General features: G+C 36.9%; 1 protein-coding gene across 3 annotated transcripts in view; it reads right to left on the bottom strand.

Annotated features, from left to right (window-relative positions):
• Positions 1 to 15,470, bottom strand: part of LOC117413453 (ephrin type-A receptor 7-like) — a 111,369-nt gene that overhangs the window by 25,925 nt on the left and 69,974 nt on the right. For all 3 annotated transcript variants that reach the window (XM_058997495.1, XM_058997493.1, XM_058997494.1), the window contains exons 6-7: positions 1,638 to 1,762; positions 230 to 392 (exon numbers count right to left, since the gene is read on the bottom strand). In XM_058997495.1, coding sequence (XP_058853478.1) covers positions 230 to 392; positions 1,638 to 1,762 — 288 coding nt within the window. The remainder of the gene's footprint in view (positions 1 to 229; positions 393 to 1,637; positions 1,763 to 15,470) is intronic.

The following is a 15,470-nucleotide window of genomic DNA, read 5'->3' as shown; positions in this document are numbered from 1 at the left end:
CTATTAAATTATCTGAAAAAAACTATATATATACTGTGTGTGTATGTGTGTATATATATATATATATATATATATATATATATATATATATATATATATATATATAGAATAATGCATTTTAAACTGACAGTGCTAGGGGGCGGATATTCTGTCATTTTCATTGTTCCTCTCAAAGGGAAAGTCTGAATTTGCACCAGGTTTGTATCACACTACTGGTTGAAAGGCTTACATTCTCCTAGTGTTTCCACCTCGAAGGGAGGGCTGTAGCTTCCGTGGTTGGTGGAAGAGAGAGTTCGGATCTGGAACACGTAGACAGTCCCTGGCTTGAGGTTATGCACTGTCATTGGTGTGGATGCTGTTTTAACTGTCGAGTAGCTTTGATCCTTCTGGTCCTGTGAAATACAAATACACTGGAGTAAGAACGCTTTGTGATGTGAGACATATGTGTTTAAGCCCCTTCCTTACAACCATACACTCTAATGACAATGTATTTTAGTTTACCAGAAGGACAGTGGTTTATGTTTTAGTAATACTCTTGTCTTGGGTTATAACAAACACATATTAATCTTTTGTCATTTTCATGAACCAGTGGCTATGGTTTCTCAGAAGGTCTCACTTGCTATACAAAACCAAGTGTGTCACTTGCGGAATGAATTACTTCTAATAGAAAGGCCCTTTAAATGTGTAATACTAAGACTGATAAAGTGGCAATTTATGTTCCACGTGTTACACTAAGTTCTGCAGAGGCTTTGAATGTTAAAAATAGCTTTCAGTTTAAAACATTTTTTTGTTAGTTTTCTGGTTTTGAAGGAACCTTCATTGATTTCTATATTGCACACCCCACTGGAAGCTGTCATCTTAAATAGCTTGTACCCATGGGTGTCCGCAGCTAGGTGCCCCCCCCCCTTTTACAAAAAAAAAGTCATTTTAAAAGGGGAGTTACATTTAAACACGATGAAAACACATATGCTGGCGAGTAAATGACTCCTGAGATGAATATTATGTTAATTTAAGGTAGTGCTAAGGAAAGGTCATGTGTGCGTGATGAATCATGACCATTTTGCTAATTTGCATACGTTTTGCGTCGTGTTTTGTATCATTTACGGCAGTTCTGACAGCGACCATGAAGAAGATGCCAGCGCCCGGAGTGAAAGGAAATTTTGCTTCCAAATGCTTTTACACCTCATTCCGTTTAGAAAAACGTCCTCGATCACGCATGTACCAGCAGAGGAAGTTGAAGTGATCACAACAAGTGATCATATCCCAAAATACAAAAAAAGGACACACTGAAAAAGGACACACCACTCTACAGCAAGCAGTTCTCAGAAATCCTGCTACAATGTCAACACGAAATGGATTCTGAATTCCAAATGAGCAGCTGGTCAAATTAAATGAATATAGAAGATTAGTACAATGGGAACATTTTTCATTCAGCTCGTCATAGTAAATGGTAGCACAGTAATGAAAGCACCTGCATGTATTACACATGTTTTAGTTCAGCTACTGTTCATTTATTTTCATGATCTTCTTTTGTTAACTTCAAATGTTTGAACTCTTTTTTTCCTGCTGTACACATTTAAAAATCAGTGAAAAACATAATAGACATTTTCTAGAAAAAAAAAGAATGAGTGAAAGACCTTTTCGTAATATTTGATTTCATATTCCGTTCTGTTGTTGCTTGGGTAGCTGGGCTCTCGCCATGCTAGGGTGATGCTCTTCTGGTCGATTTTGTCGGTGTGAATGTTGCTGATAAGTGAGGGAGCTGCAACAGACAGAGAGATGAACAGTTAACGTTGAACATTTTCTGCAAAGTATACAAGTCATATATACAACAGGGCGATGAATACAAGCTGACTTGTAGAAACTGATGACAGAGTGACTATGAAGACAATCTGCACTCCTGCGTTGCTGCTGTATACCAGTTTTTTTTTATGCAATGCCCTTAGATTGTATTTGCTGGACCAAAAACTGTTTTAAAATAGCTATGGGGTTAATACACCACATAATCTGACCAGGAATGACTCAAATGACTTTCCAGTTCCAGTTTTATAATCATCCTTGATGTTGAATTATCTATTACATGACATTTTGAAATTCAGAAGGTTTTTCTCCTGTTTAATATTCTACAGCAAAAAGCCCAAAAGAAGAAGAAGAAAAAAAAGGTTTAAAATATCTTTACCAATTTGAAATAATTTTAGACAGGGTTGTGAGCACAGATTAGTCTTGTATAGCAGAGGCCGGTATATTTAATTCTTAATAAATGAATACACTGCAGTTGAACTGCCTTGCAGCAACAGTGAAAATAGCTTTTAATTCATTTCAGTTTAATGGATAAAGGAATGGCTTTCCAGTTTTCAAAGAGAAAAAGGCTTCTTACCATCTGACCTGAAATTATCTAGGAGAAGATGTCAGACTCAGTCAGTAAAGTTAGTGGAGGATATTGAAGCAAATGGTAAAACTGACACACAAGCATGGGGTTTTACATCTTGCGGTTAAAAATTCATGACAGCCACCCACATACTGAAAGTAAAATTAGAAAACATATTGCCCCCACACCACATGTATATGTAAATCTATAACAGGAGCATGTGGTGGTTCTAACTGTATTACATATAGCACTGTGGCTAAAGTTTACCATAGCAAAAGTATAATAAAGCATAGGCAGCCATTGTAAAGCCCAGAGACTGTATTTAAAAATTACAAAAAAAAAAAAAAAACATGGTAGACTATGGGAAAAGCAAAATTAAATGCTAGGGGAACTGTATTTGAAGCTACTATACTTTTGAAACAGCTGGCTGCTATTAGACTTCAATGGCTTCTAATTTGCATTTTCAGTGAAGCGTTTCTTCCTTTGAGCAAAAGTTTTAATCGGATACTAAGCAAGGACTGAAATTTTGTGGATTGGTAATTTACATTTTTATATCTTTTTCTTTTCTTAATCCTGAGTTCAAATACGTTTCTGGAAAAAAAAAAAAAGACAGCAAAGTTTATGTGATTGTAAATGAAGACGTAATAACTGTTTTCAAAAAACAAAACTATTATCTGGGATTAATGATGCCGATGATTATCTGTATTGGGCTGTGACTGGAATACAGAATGTCCTTCTTTGTGTTTAAGTGTAGGAGGATGGAACCAAATATAATGCAAATCCTAAATCAAAAGGAAATTAGAAAAAATAAAAGTGATATTTATGTTTCTGGCCCCAGGGATGTACTGCATGTGAATATTAATACCATTTAATCACTAATAACTTTCATTATAACTTTATTACATATGATCATTTTAAGTAATCATATCCATTTGTAGGAAGTGGAGTACAAGTATCATAAATTAAACCCAAAATAGAATAATAAATACATGTTTAAACGCTTAAAATTAATATTTCAGCATGGCTTTCTAGTGTACAGATCGATATATATATATATATATTGTAAGACAGCAGGGAGGGGGTTAAAACCTCCCTGCAGAAAAAACATGTGCTTAAGGCACATTTTTGGTTTAATTGTTTAATTGTTTTGTTAATTGTTTTATTGTTAATCATTACCTGCCTATTGTTGAGAATTAGAGCCAGGTGCAGGGTTTATAAGGAGAGCAGTCAGTCTGCTCTCGGCTGCTGCTGAAGAGTGTAGAAGCCTGACTGTGCTGGTGTGTGGGTACAGCCGTAATTTGAAAAAAAAAAAAGGTAAAGTGAAGCCTTTTTTTTGTGTGTGCTGTTTTGTTTGTTTTGTTTTTGTTACAGGTAAACAGCTTAGCTGTCCTGTCTGTAGTTTAGGTTCCTGTTTTGTTTTAGTTATTGCTCAAAGAAGAGCTAGGTGTTTATTTTTGTTTTTGTATTTTCATTAAAAATTGCGCAACCGCGCTTCCAAAATCCATTTGTGTGTTGGGTCAGTGTTTTTAAAGGGGCAACAAACCGCGGTGAGGGCAATTCTTTTACTATATATATATATATATAATATATATATATATATATATATATATATATATATATATATATGAAGTCATCTCGGCCATTTCCAGATAGTATTAAGCCAAAACAAATAATGTCACATTATCGCATACATTTAATTTGATATGCAGTCTTTTAAAAAGAAATTGATAATCATATGTCTGTTTTTGTAACATGGGTTAATGTCCACTGGGTGCTAAGTTGGGCACCATACACATTTCACTTGTGGCCTGTGCTGGATTTGAACCAGGGCCCCCAGAGGTGAAAGGCATGACAGAAAGTGAATACGCCTTCTGCACCTCAGCCACCCTCAAGAAACAAATGAAGAGATTCTCCTCCTTAGATACTTTTACAGTTTATAAAGAATTCCCCACACTGGTTATTTTGTGAATTAATGACTGTAATGGGTCCAACACAATCAGGAGGCTCCTTCAGCGGACTCCTTCAGAACTGTGTTGGAAACCTGCTTACAAGATAAAGTGCTCTTGTAAAGAATATTGTAATGGGAGGTTCCAGTAAATTTGTAATCCTGTATCACTTCGGAGGTCAGAATCCATACCACAGTGCTTCACACACCACCACAAAACAGATCTGTTGCACAAGCACACAGTATTTTACTAAGCAGGCTCTATTTAGCTTCTGCAACACTGCCACAGTAAAATCCTCAAGCATAGTGGAAATGGAACGTCAAACTCAGACAACTGTTTTAGGAGATTTAGCTGACTGTAAAGCATGTTCCCCTTGCAGTCTTGAATTTAAAAAAGTCTTAAGTGCAGATAGCCACACCGCGCCCCATCTTAATTCCTACGTAATGATTCCCAGGAAATTCATCTTAAACTGGTGTGCAAGTGCTATTTATTGCAGAGCTCATTAATCTTTACTTAAAAAAGAGCAATACATTATTCATATTTCTTTTCTTCTTGCTACCAACTTGCACTTTGACCTGATTCTTAATGGTCCATTAACTAAATTCATTCTGAGCTGAAATGTTTTATTTAAATTTGATATTCTAATACCTGTAACTCAAGGACAATGATATTATAATATTACCAACAAAGCAAGCTCTACACACACATACACAAAAAAGGGAAAACTATGTACCAAAAGGTGCAAAATCACAAAGGAAAAGGTAATGTAGGTGCATAAAAACGTGGATAATTGATTGAAAAAACATAAATATAAATTATATCATAACATTGGAGGTATATATATATCTATATAAAGATACCATGATATCCTTATTATTTATTTTAATTATAAAGTTGAAAAGATTGACTTGCACATGAATGGGAACCTTTAGGCAGGGCCTAAGAAGAACTGAAACCTGACGAAGTACCTTTGAAGCCCAAACAAATGCTGACACAGGTATGTATGGAATACTGTCTGTATGTGTGGACGCTAGCAGTAAACTATAGCCCAAGGGTTAAAGAAGTAATCCATGAGGTATTTTAACACTCTCTCAGTAACTCTTCCAAGCCTCAGGGTTCAAAGCTACAGTCTTTAGATCAAGGCCCCATTTGTTTCCCTACATCGTGCTGTATTTGTTTGATAATCAATCATAAGACGAAATGGCCCGTGAACAGAAACACTATATTTTAGATTCTTATCAAATCAAAGACATTTTTCTATCTTGTAAATCAAATAACAACAGACAGGAATGTTATGAAGACTATACTTCAATTGACAATGAACAGCAGCCACGCTCTCTTTCCAAATAAAGCAGCGTTTAGGAAAACATATATGCAAATTACAATCACAGAAATGACAAGTGATAAAACACACACAGAGTAATGTTTAATTATCATTATGTAGACCTGCACCGACTGAAAAATAGGGCTGAAGAAAAAACAAGATCACACATTATGCACAAAGCGTGTTTTTAGTAGTCTGTGTATACTGTACATGCACACAAGTACAAAGAGCTACTGTAGGACAAGTCAAACGTGCAGGACATCAAACGGCTGGACTTTCCTTTGGTAACAGCCCTTCTTAAAAAGGAACCTCACAGCCTAAAGGTTCCCTTTAATGTGAAGTTCAGGTCTGTCCTTTTTAACTTCCCATTTCATTCAAAAAGATGAAAGTGCCATCAAAACAGTGACAATGAGATGGTTACATTTTCTAACAGACTAAATTTATTCCATTAAACCAGTTCTAACCATGCCCTGCTGTTGCTTTGCTGCTAATCATCAATAGCTGGGAATTGAAACACCCATATAGAACATGAGCACATAAGAAGATGTACGAATGAGAGGTCAATGCTGCTATTGTACCTCGGAGCTGCTTGCTCTATTGGGCCCTATAGGATCCCAGTGATTCAGCATCAACAACATGGCTTGGTAACCCATTCTATACACTCACTACTCTGTGTGTAAAAAAGTGTCTCCTACTCTCTTCCTGTCTCGTTGCTTGACCTCTCCAGTAAGTACCCAGTTTGGTTGATATAAAAAAAATAATATTTGCACTGGATAACTAAACCTGTTTTGTCAGTGAAGGAGTACTTGAAATTGCAGTGCATGAAACAGCGATGTCTACAGATCTGGCCCTTGTAAAAGTTTAGTGTGGCAAAATGACACAGCAATGTTTCCCATGCCTTTACTAGTGTTGGGTGATGCACTGCAGTTGCGGATTTTATCCCTTGTCGGTGAGATGAGATGAGGTTAAAAGCTCTTAAACATAAATGCAGACAAGCCTCTTTTGCATAGTGGTTTAGACGTATGATTGTGGTGTACAGGGTCACCGGTTCGTGCCCAGCCTCCACCCTGTTACTTTAGTAAGCTTTTACAAGTGATACATCCAATCTGCAAAGTGATCACCAACACAGCATAATAGCTACACACTGCACTGCATCCCCAAACATATAAATCTAAGGAGGGATGATATAACTATACAACCACTACCAATGAAGATTGTGTGCTAGTGTGCCTACAGTGACAGTCTGTGGAGTTATTAATTTATCCCAGGGAAAGGGTGTTCCCTGGCTGAGAGGATGATTTCAACATTTATGGGTTAGTGGATACCGTATGGGAGAGGCACAAACCAAAGCCAGCAACCACACTGTTAAGCCAAGTGCTAACTGTGGATAAATAAGCAAGAGCGGACATGAACTGCCTGCACACAATCTGCTGTGTTATCAGTCCCAGACTCCCCTGGTAGAAAGGGCTGTACATGAAAGAGTACAGCCAGCAAACACAGAAAGCAAATTTGCACGTTTTCTGGAAAGAGAGAGAGAGAGAAAATAAATTGACAAAGGAAGAATGGCATAGTTTGTCAGCACTGATAGAAAGGTTCGGGGAGCTGGAATATAAGAAATGGTTGACTATTATCTGGATAAGCTTGTTTCAGCTGCAAAGGAAGAGAAAATTCACAGGTCAAAAAGTTAAATGAAAACAGAACTCACATGAACATGCACGTACGGTTTTCACAGTTTTATACAAGATTGTTTGAGGTATATTATATGAAAAAGCTTTGATGTACTGTATTATTTTTTTTTTCTACTAAGACTTAGACTGTACGGTTTTGTGCACCTTTATTTAGGGACCATGGTAGATGTTTCTCAGGATTAGTATTCGATATCTAATAAGAATTCACTGCCAATTCCTGATTGACTTTTCTTCCAAACTTCTCAATGCATAAGATTGCATATTTTATCAAAATGTGTTTCAAACAATCTTTGAATTTCCTATACTGACATCTCTGTCTGTCCATTATTACAGAATGCTGGAGCACTGGGAAATAAACTACTGATTAAACCATAAGCTCATCTGGATAATTATCTACATTTCAGAATATTTTTATTCTTACCTGTTTAATATCTTTTTGTATGTGTCCTCTGTCATTCTCTTGTTGGTTCTGCTCCTCTCATTATTTGACCGTTCTTGCCCACTATTTTTGTTTCTCTAGACTCATGTTGTTTCTCTTTCATCATAGCAATTAGTATTCCAATAGTCAAACAGGGTTAAAATAAATTTGTGCCGGATATTAAAATAAATGCAAACTCTTGCTGCTATTATCCTGAAATTTAATTTGGGTCAAATGCCCGGAATGAATATGGCACTGTGTATTTTCACAGCCAGAGGCATCTGGTACAGAGAGACAGGTATTATCATTTATATGATCACAGAAATTGAAAAAGTGCTTTGTATTTGGCAATAAAAGCTCCCCCAGGATCAAATCGTCTCAGAGCTAAGGTCTTTGCATTTTGCAGAATGACATTTTGTAATCCAGATCAAATAAAGTACAGGCCAGCGACAAATACATTTACATCTAAACTACACAATTATGATACATGCTGTACCCAGACTGACAGATTCTACTCAATCTATATTGCACTGGGTACATGTTTTCCAAAAACCAAACACACAAATATAACACTTCCAAACAGTATTGTACATAGTAATATAATAACATTCTATGTTTTTTTTTTTTTTTTTTACGTAAATCAAAATTAAGCTTGGGACTAAAAATAGATAGTTATACAATACTGCCCAAGCTTTTAATACAGCGTATTTTAAATGGTGCAAACATACACCGTTATCCACAACTATTAAACACTCAATACTGCCAAATTTTGAAGAACAAAAATATATGTCAATACTGGATTGACCTACTGTTAGGATTGCATTTATTTCAGTGTTGTAGGTTTGTAAGTTGGGAAATAGAGGAGACTTGCTAATACCTTGTGCTGCCCTGACCTACAGCCATTCAAATGTGATTTCAGACTCTTGCTGAGTTTAACTGCCTTCAACCATTATCACAATTAGCCCTTGAGAATGTTTTTCAAATACGACTGCTAAATGATGTCATAACCTTTTAATTACCTTGTTTTAGACACAGCTTTGAAGAAAAGCACAGGCAAAAAGGAAAGCAATTTATGGGTATATGATCAAACTCCAATAAAATGATTTCCAGCAGAATCAAAGCACATTTCCTTTTTAATTAAATTGCCTGGCAAAACATGATTTCCATTTATCTCCATTAACTTTGGATATGAAATGGATTTCCATATTGGGAGATAAGAATGGAATAACCAGACCTCTGAGGCTCATGGTATTTTATATGAGTAGCACTTGCTATCAGAAATGTTAAGAACCAAGAAAGCATTTCATGCTGTTGAGGAAAATCCTGCATCAACCTTCAATTGTTTTCCCAGAATGACCCTTTGTTAAATGCTACTTCCAGTGCCTTTGTCTTATGAGGATGTCACAGGGCATAACAAACAATTAATTACACCGCAGAGCAATCAAAACACGCCTTAAATGGAAGAATGCTTAAAGCACACAATGCGGGGAAATTATTAATAACAGGCTGAATCAATCAAAATAAATTGAAACAGTCTACATAAAGATGATGTAGCTCTTGTTCTTGGAAAACTGACCACTACAGCTGGTCATTTAGACTGTCCTCTTAACTGCCGCTATTGTTGTCACTTAGCAATAGGCAGTAAACAGATACCACCATACTCTGCAGACCGCTGACCGCTGAATAGCCATCATTAACGTAAGAACATCTATGATGAACAAATGATGTAGAAAAGGAACCAATTTAATTGCATTTGGGGATCAGCTTGAAAGCTTTCAGTACAAGTACCTATCTTTCTGTTACTTTCCTTAATGTTTTTTATTTGTTGCCTAAAACATGTTGTATCTGTAGGTATGCATAGGGTGAAGCGTGTTCATGAACTGTGAAGTTTAGTCATTACATGCTTTACATATATGTGACAGGATGAGCGTCTATTATTTAAGAAAGAATTGTTTTAATTTTCTGGGTGCTTATCTCCCCGTAATGACTCGCTCACCAAATGACCCCCTTTAGTGCTATTGCCCATATATTGGTGAAAAGGAAATACAAAGAGAACAAATAGCAACTGCATGTACCTTTTCAATTACAAATTAATTTTGTTGCATCAATGTAGGCCTAGTCTGAATATTTTCTATAAAAAATCAAATAAAAAAAAAAAAACACAATGGTCTGGTTTCAGACCCTGACTAGCACTAATAGTTGACTTTGTTACCAAAGGTAAAATGAGGCAGTGCAAGACTGGTGCTAATTGGGGTATTCAATTACCTAAACACAAAAATCATATAAGGCCACTCCCTAATAATTACAAATAATCTCAAACCTATCACAAGTTCTACATCTTTCTGTCATAAGGACATGTCAGACCGTCTTCTTTTTGGCAGTCAGGCCTGTAGTTTCACAGAGAAAGGGAGTAACTGCACACTGAAGAAATGACCTAGCTATTGGGTAGTAGATATTCTGCCTTGCTCACCAAATTTGCTTGTTTTCCTTCACAGGATTTTCTTAAAAAACAGCAGCTTGCCTATCTATCAAAACACCCTTATGAATTATGTGGTCTCCAAAAGTGATTTCTACACTGCAGAGATTTCAAAAGGGAATCACTTCATGTAAAGTCACCTGGAATTCCTCTCCTACTTGAGCTGAAAGACATTTTAAATGTTTCCAACAAACAAAACAACCGTGAATGAGAACTGACAACTGAAGAATCGTCTTAGCCAGTGACGGTAAGCATGATAGAAGGAGACGTTCCTAAACTATTTGCAAATTAAAACAATACTGGGAATTTCCTTTCCGATGAAGCATTCAGTGAAAGAAGCGGAGTCATCATAAACTACAGTTCAAGACCAGCATTGGGCCCCTGAGACGTAAACTACAGCTGATTAGTACAGGGGGAGGTTCATTAAATTCTAGGACTATCTCTCCCGCTGTAGTTAGAGGCCTTATTTTCTTTCAACTACAAAGGACCTTGACTCACACTAATTAAGTGAAAACAGTCAAGGATGGTAACAGAGACACTGATACCAAGATGTTGTCAAGAAGTACAAGTCAAAGGAACACACAGTTACGGTCATACAAACTGCAACTAATTTCTGCCATAGCGCCCCTTTCTGAAAACTATATAACCTGCATATAACAATATATCACACTGGCTTTATTTTTCAGTACTTGCTCTTAAAAAAAATAGTAAACACCAAGGGTTATCAGAAGCTCTGCATAAATAAATGTAGCTGTGTGAAGTGGGTGGAAGAGATGACTGGTGGATGACGTCACAGACCCGGAAGGAACACACAGACAGGAAGTACTGGGGTTGAAACTGAGGCGCTCAGTGTTTTATCAAATAAACACAAATAAAGATTTAAACAAACAAAACACACAAAAGAAAAGGGCAGCAATCGTCTCTTTGTTTTCGCTCCTCTCAACTTTGAGCTCTCCCTTAGCTCTTCCCCATGCAGCTAGACTGCAGCTCTTTTATTCGGCCATAGTCTGTTTCTGTTAGGATAAACTTGCCTTTTATAAAGGACCTTTCCACAGGAGCAATGTCTCAAAAACGCTTTACAGAGACAGACTAACCACTTACAGGCAGACACCTCCCTGGAAAAGTAGCAGCACACTTTACTCAACAACCCAACAGACTTTTCCCGTTTATTTTCCTCCCAAATATTATAGATTTTTTTTAAATAATGTAAGAGTTAATCAAGGTGATAACGCTGCAGGCTGAGATATGTTTAAAGAGACCAGTTACACTGTGAGGCAACTTATCTTCCCCAGCTTTTCATTAGCTCAGCAGTAGAATCAACCCAGCATTTGGCTTGGGATCCAGGTTAATGCACAAGCCTAATAGATACGCTTACTAGAGTTTTTTTTTTAGCTGAGTCTGTGGATCCTTAACAAAATGATATAGGACTTTTTAATTGTTGTATTACAGAATCTAATGCATATAATCTTGTTTAAATGATATATATATATATATATATATATATATATATATATATATATATATATATATATATATATATATATATTTGTGATCCAAAAATGATCACCACAAGAATTTGATCTCCAAAAACATTTCTTTAACAAGAAAACCGAGTGCCGTTCAGTGCACGACCTTGTCCATGTTGTATCAAGGTCACACACTAAACTGACTTTCCAAGGACTTGAAACCATGGGGGTTGGCCCACTGCTCTCCACTGGGCTAAGCTACAGTAACTGACTTCAAGCGGAATTCTGTAAACCTGCTTGACATCTTGTGATACCAGATAAATAACTCAGGTAGCGATACAGTATGTGGTGCAGTGCAAAACTGCACGAGATTCTTTTTGTCCCTCAGAGTCTGCAACACCTCACATTAGACCGCACCTCATTGGGTTCACCTCTCCCCCGTTCTGTCACCTCTATTCTGTCTCACTCATCAATTTCCTCCCAGCTGGTGTTTAAGTACATGATTACACCCTCTTGCCTGCACTCCCCCCAGGCTCTGCTCTCACAGCATGCTGGATGCTCAGCCAGAACGAACACATCCCCACCACTCTTCGATGCTAAGGCTGTAGCCGCAGTGGCAGGAGTATAACTCTGCTCAGCCAAGCAGGACTGCCTCAACTCCGGAGTGCAAAAAGTCATCTCATTTTTGTGGATGTTGTTTAATATAGAACATTATTGTTCTAGCATCCCCTTACCTGAACCCAAATATATATTTGTGCAGGGTTATTCATAAGTCACAATAAGAAAACCTGGTTTTAATATTCTGATACCGCTGGCAAGTCCTTGTTTATGCGCCTGATTTAACTGTGGCTATTATCTTTCCTGTGCACCACAATTCATTACTTTGAGTACAGTGACTTCCAAAAAACCTTTATCTGGTTTATTGTGAAAGTACTGTATGTAAGTCAATAATAGAAGAGGAGAGGCAAGTTTACTTTGGTCTGGCATAGAGTCTGTGCCAAACTAATTGGCCAAATAGTGTATTGCTTGGGCCAAGAAGGGGGCAGTAATAAAATCGATTGGAGAGTGTTTACAATGATACCTAGTACACCTTGGAGCCTAGCTTAGTCAGATCCATAAGCTAAGCAAGGTTGGAACCTGGTCAGAAGTTGGACAGAAGACCTCCAGTGAAAATCAACTGCTGTACGAAGGCCTACTGGTGTCTTACTGTAGATGGTGTTGCTTACCTTTAAAGGGATTGACACAGTAGCAAGACAATTAATGAGTGTGAAACAGGTTATACGTGTTTCCCACTGCTTCAACCTGCAATACCGTACATCATCATCAAAATACCACAATGAGACACAGAAACTGACTTTGATTCATGTAACACATTACAACTAAAGAGGCAGGAACATTGTTAGTTATTTCATAATTGGTCTTTGAAAGGGAACCGTAACTGCGTGAATTAATAAAAGCAAGTAACACTTTGCAGCAAGTGCCTCTTAATGACGCTGAATGACTGTTAAATGACTGTGGAAGATAGGAAATGTGATATTTAATTTAGAATATGCATTACACTTTAGAATAACTGGGCAACATCTACCAGCTTGCTAAAGAATGTTGATTATTATTGAAGATAAGAAGAGAAAAGGCAGTAACACGCAGCTGGTGCATTTACCCAGCATATAACAGAAGTGTCAGAAGCTGGTTATGCATATACATCAAGTTTTGAGTTTCAAAATACTTTTGATCAATGACTGGCTTTTTGATAACACGTTTTTGAGAGTTTGCACAGCTGGTCTTTCACATAAAAAAACTACCCAGAGATCTATGACACCCCTCCCCTTCCCCCCCTGCAAAGCATATACAGGATGTGAGCCACAGATGTCTCAGCCCTTAGGGTGTAAAGTCCAATACAGTACCATATTAAACATTATTACTTGAACCCTGTATTGCCAAATGCCACTTTCAGACACAACACTATTTTCGTTTTTCTTTCTTTATTCATGTTATGGTTACATGCCAGGTAAGTGGGTGTATGACTGGTAAGGGTTAGTTGTGGAGTAACCAACAACATTTTCAAGGGTAAATGGACAATTTATTAGCGATTATCAGTATAACATTTGTTTTGCTTCAGTAGGAACATTAGTTGTTCCTTAACTATGGAAGAGCTTGATTGATATGTTTTTTAGAACCTCATACTGCTGCTGGTTGACAGTGTACCAATTTGGAAGTTGATTTTAGGGAAGGAAGGAAGACTAAAACGATGGGGCATTGTTAACAGACACCAAAGAACTATATTTGAGTGTAACATTGGACACTGCAGCTTGCAGCCATTATAATTTTTATTTTGCTGTGACCGCTGAATACACAGTCTAGACCTGTCTTCCAGACAAATCAAATGTCATGAGCAATCTCATAAATAAGCGTGGACCGAAAAATATAACCAGAGCATAGAAGACTAAATGCTTTCCAACAACACACCACATTACAGTCATTTTTTTTTGTTTTTTTTTGTTTTTGGTCTGAAAGAATGAGCCTATACATGCTGGATGTATTGAAGGCAACCAATACATTGTTATTTTTTTTTTGTTATTAAATGCATCATTTCTTTTTTTTCTCAAACGGTCATTTATCAATTACAATGGGTGATAAATCATACTTGTTTCTTTTTTTTGTTTTATAGCCAGTCAAAATCTAAAACAGTGGCACCATAAATTATCCCTTTGCATGAATTACTCCAACAAATGGGTTCTTCAACTCCCATGGAGCTTTTATAAATGAAACAAATCAGACATGGTCCAGCGAATCACTTCCCACAGAAACAGTACATTTTGAATAACAAGAACATGCATGTACTGTATCTGTAGAATGACAACCACTTCCCAGAAGCGTTTAGATCATAATACCTCTATTACATTCTACATCCTAGGGCCATTCACTGTATTGCACAGCTACAGAGAAATTGCTGGTTATTACTCAGTATATTTCATTGTTCACCTCAATATTGGGTTAAATGGAGATACAAAGATCATCTTATTCAATCTTGTCATGGGATAGTTAAGAAGGACACTGGGAGTCTAACGTGATATTGGCATATAATACCGTAAGGCTCTGTACATTACAAATGTTAATGGTTCCTCTTAACATGAATAAACAAAGATAAGTATCAATGCTTTGGGTGCCAGTATTACATTTCATACCTTACATGTATGATGAGCAATGTCTTTGGAGAATCAATGAACTGAAATGCCAAGTCCTATCGCATATCTTGTAAATTAAATGCATCCAGTAATAACCACGCTGTTTTTGTTTAACTTCTAAATGGTTTGTACAAATACAATTCCCGGTGCTTTGGAATAGATGATCACTATGGGAATGATTATATTTCCCTTGCACAAATTCAATATGCTGCAGCATATTTACAGATATCACATTTCGGTGGCACTCAACTGTAGACTAAACCTTCTTCAATCATAAAATGTAGCTATAATCTTATTATGATAGTAAAATGGAGCGATGAAGCATATCGGGTTTAGTTTCTATGTTCTCTCGCTCTCCTAAGTACTGTACATGGCCTTGGTTCCAAGCGTCCACAATCATAAAACCTGCATTTTAAAAGACCTTGTTTGACATTGAAAAGTACATGCAAGATTACTGACCAGGAGGTCTGTCTGCTGTTCAATAGCTAATTTGCAGTGTTAAGTATAGTCACATTTAGATGACATGCAGTGTGTGTGTGTTTATTAGAGACTGAAGTTGTGTACAGTGTTTAATCGACTAATACTTGTTGTAGTTCACC

Source organism: Acipenser ruthenus, chromosome 23 (genome assembly GCF_902713425.1).
Source record: "Acipenser ruthenus chromosome 23, fAciRut3.2 maternal haplotype, whole genome shotgun sequence".
Taxonomy (NCBI): domain Eukaryota; kingdom Metazoa; phylum Chordata; class Actinopteri; order Acipenseriformes; family Acipenseridae; genus Acipenser; species Acipenser ruthenus.
Note: the sequence above shows the minus strand (reverse complement) of the source record. Positions and strands in the feature narration are given on the sequence as shown.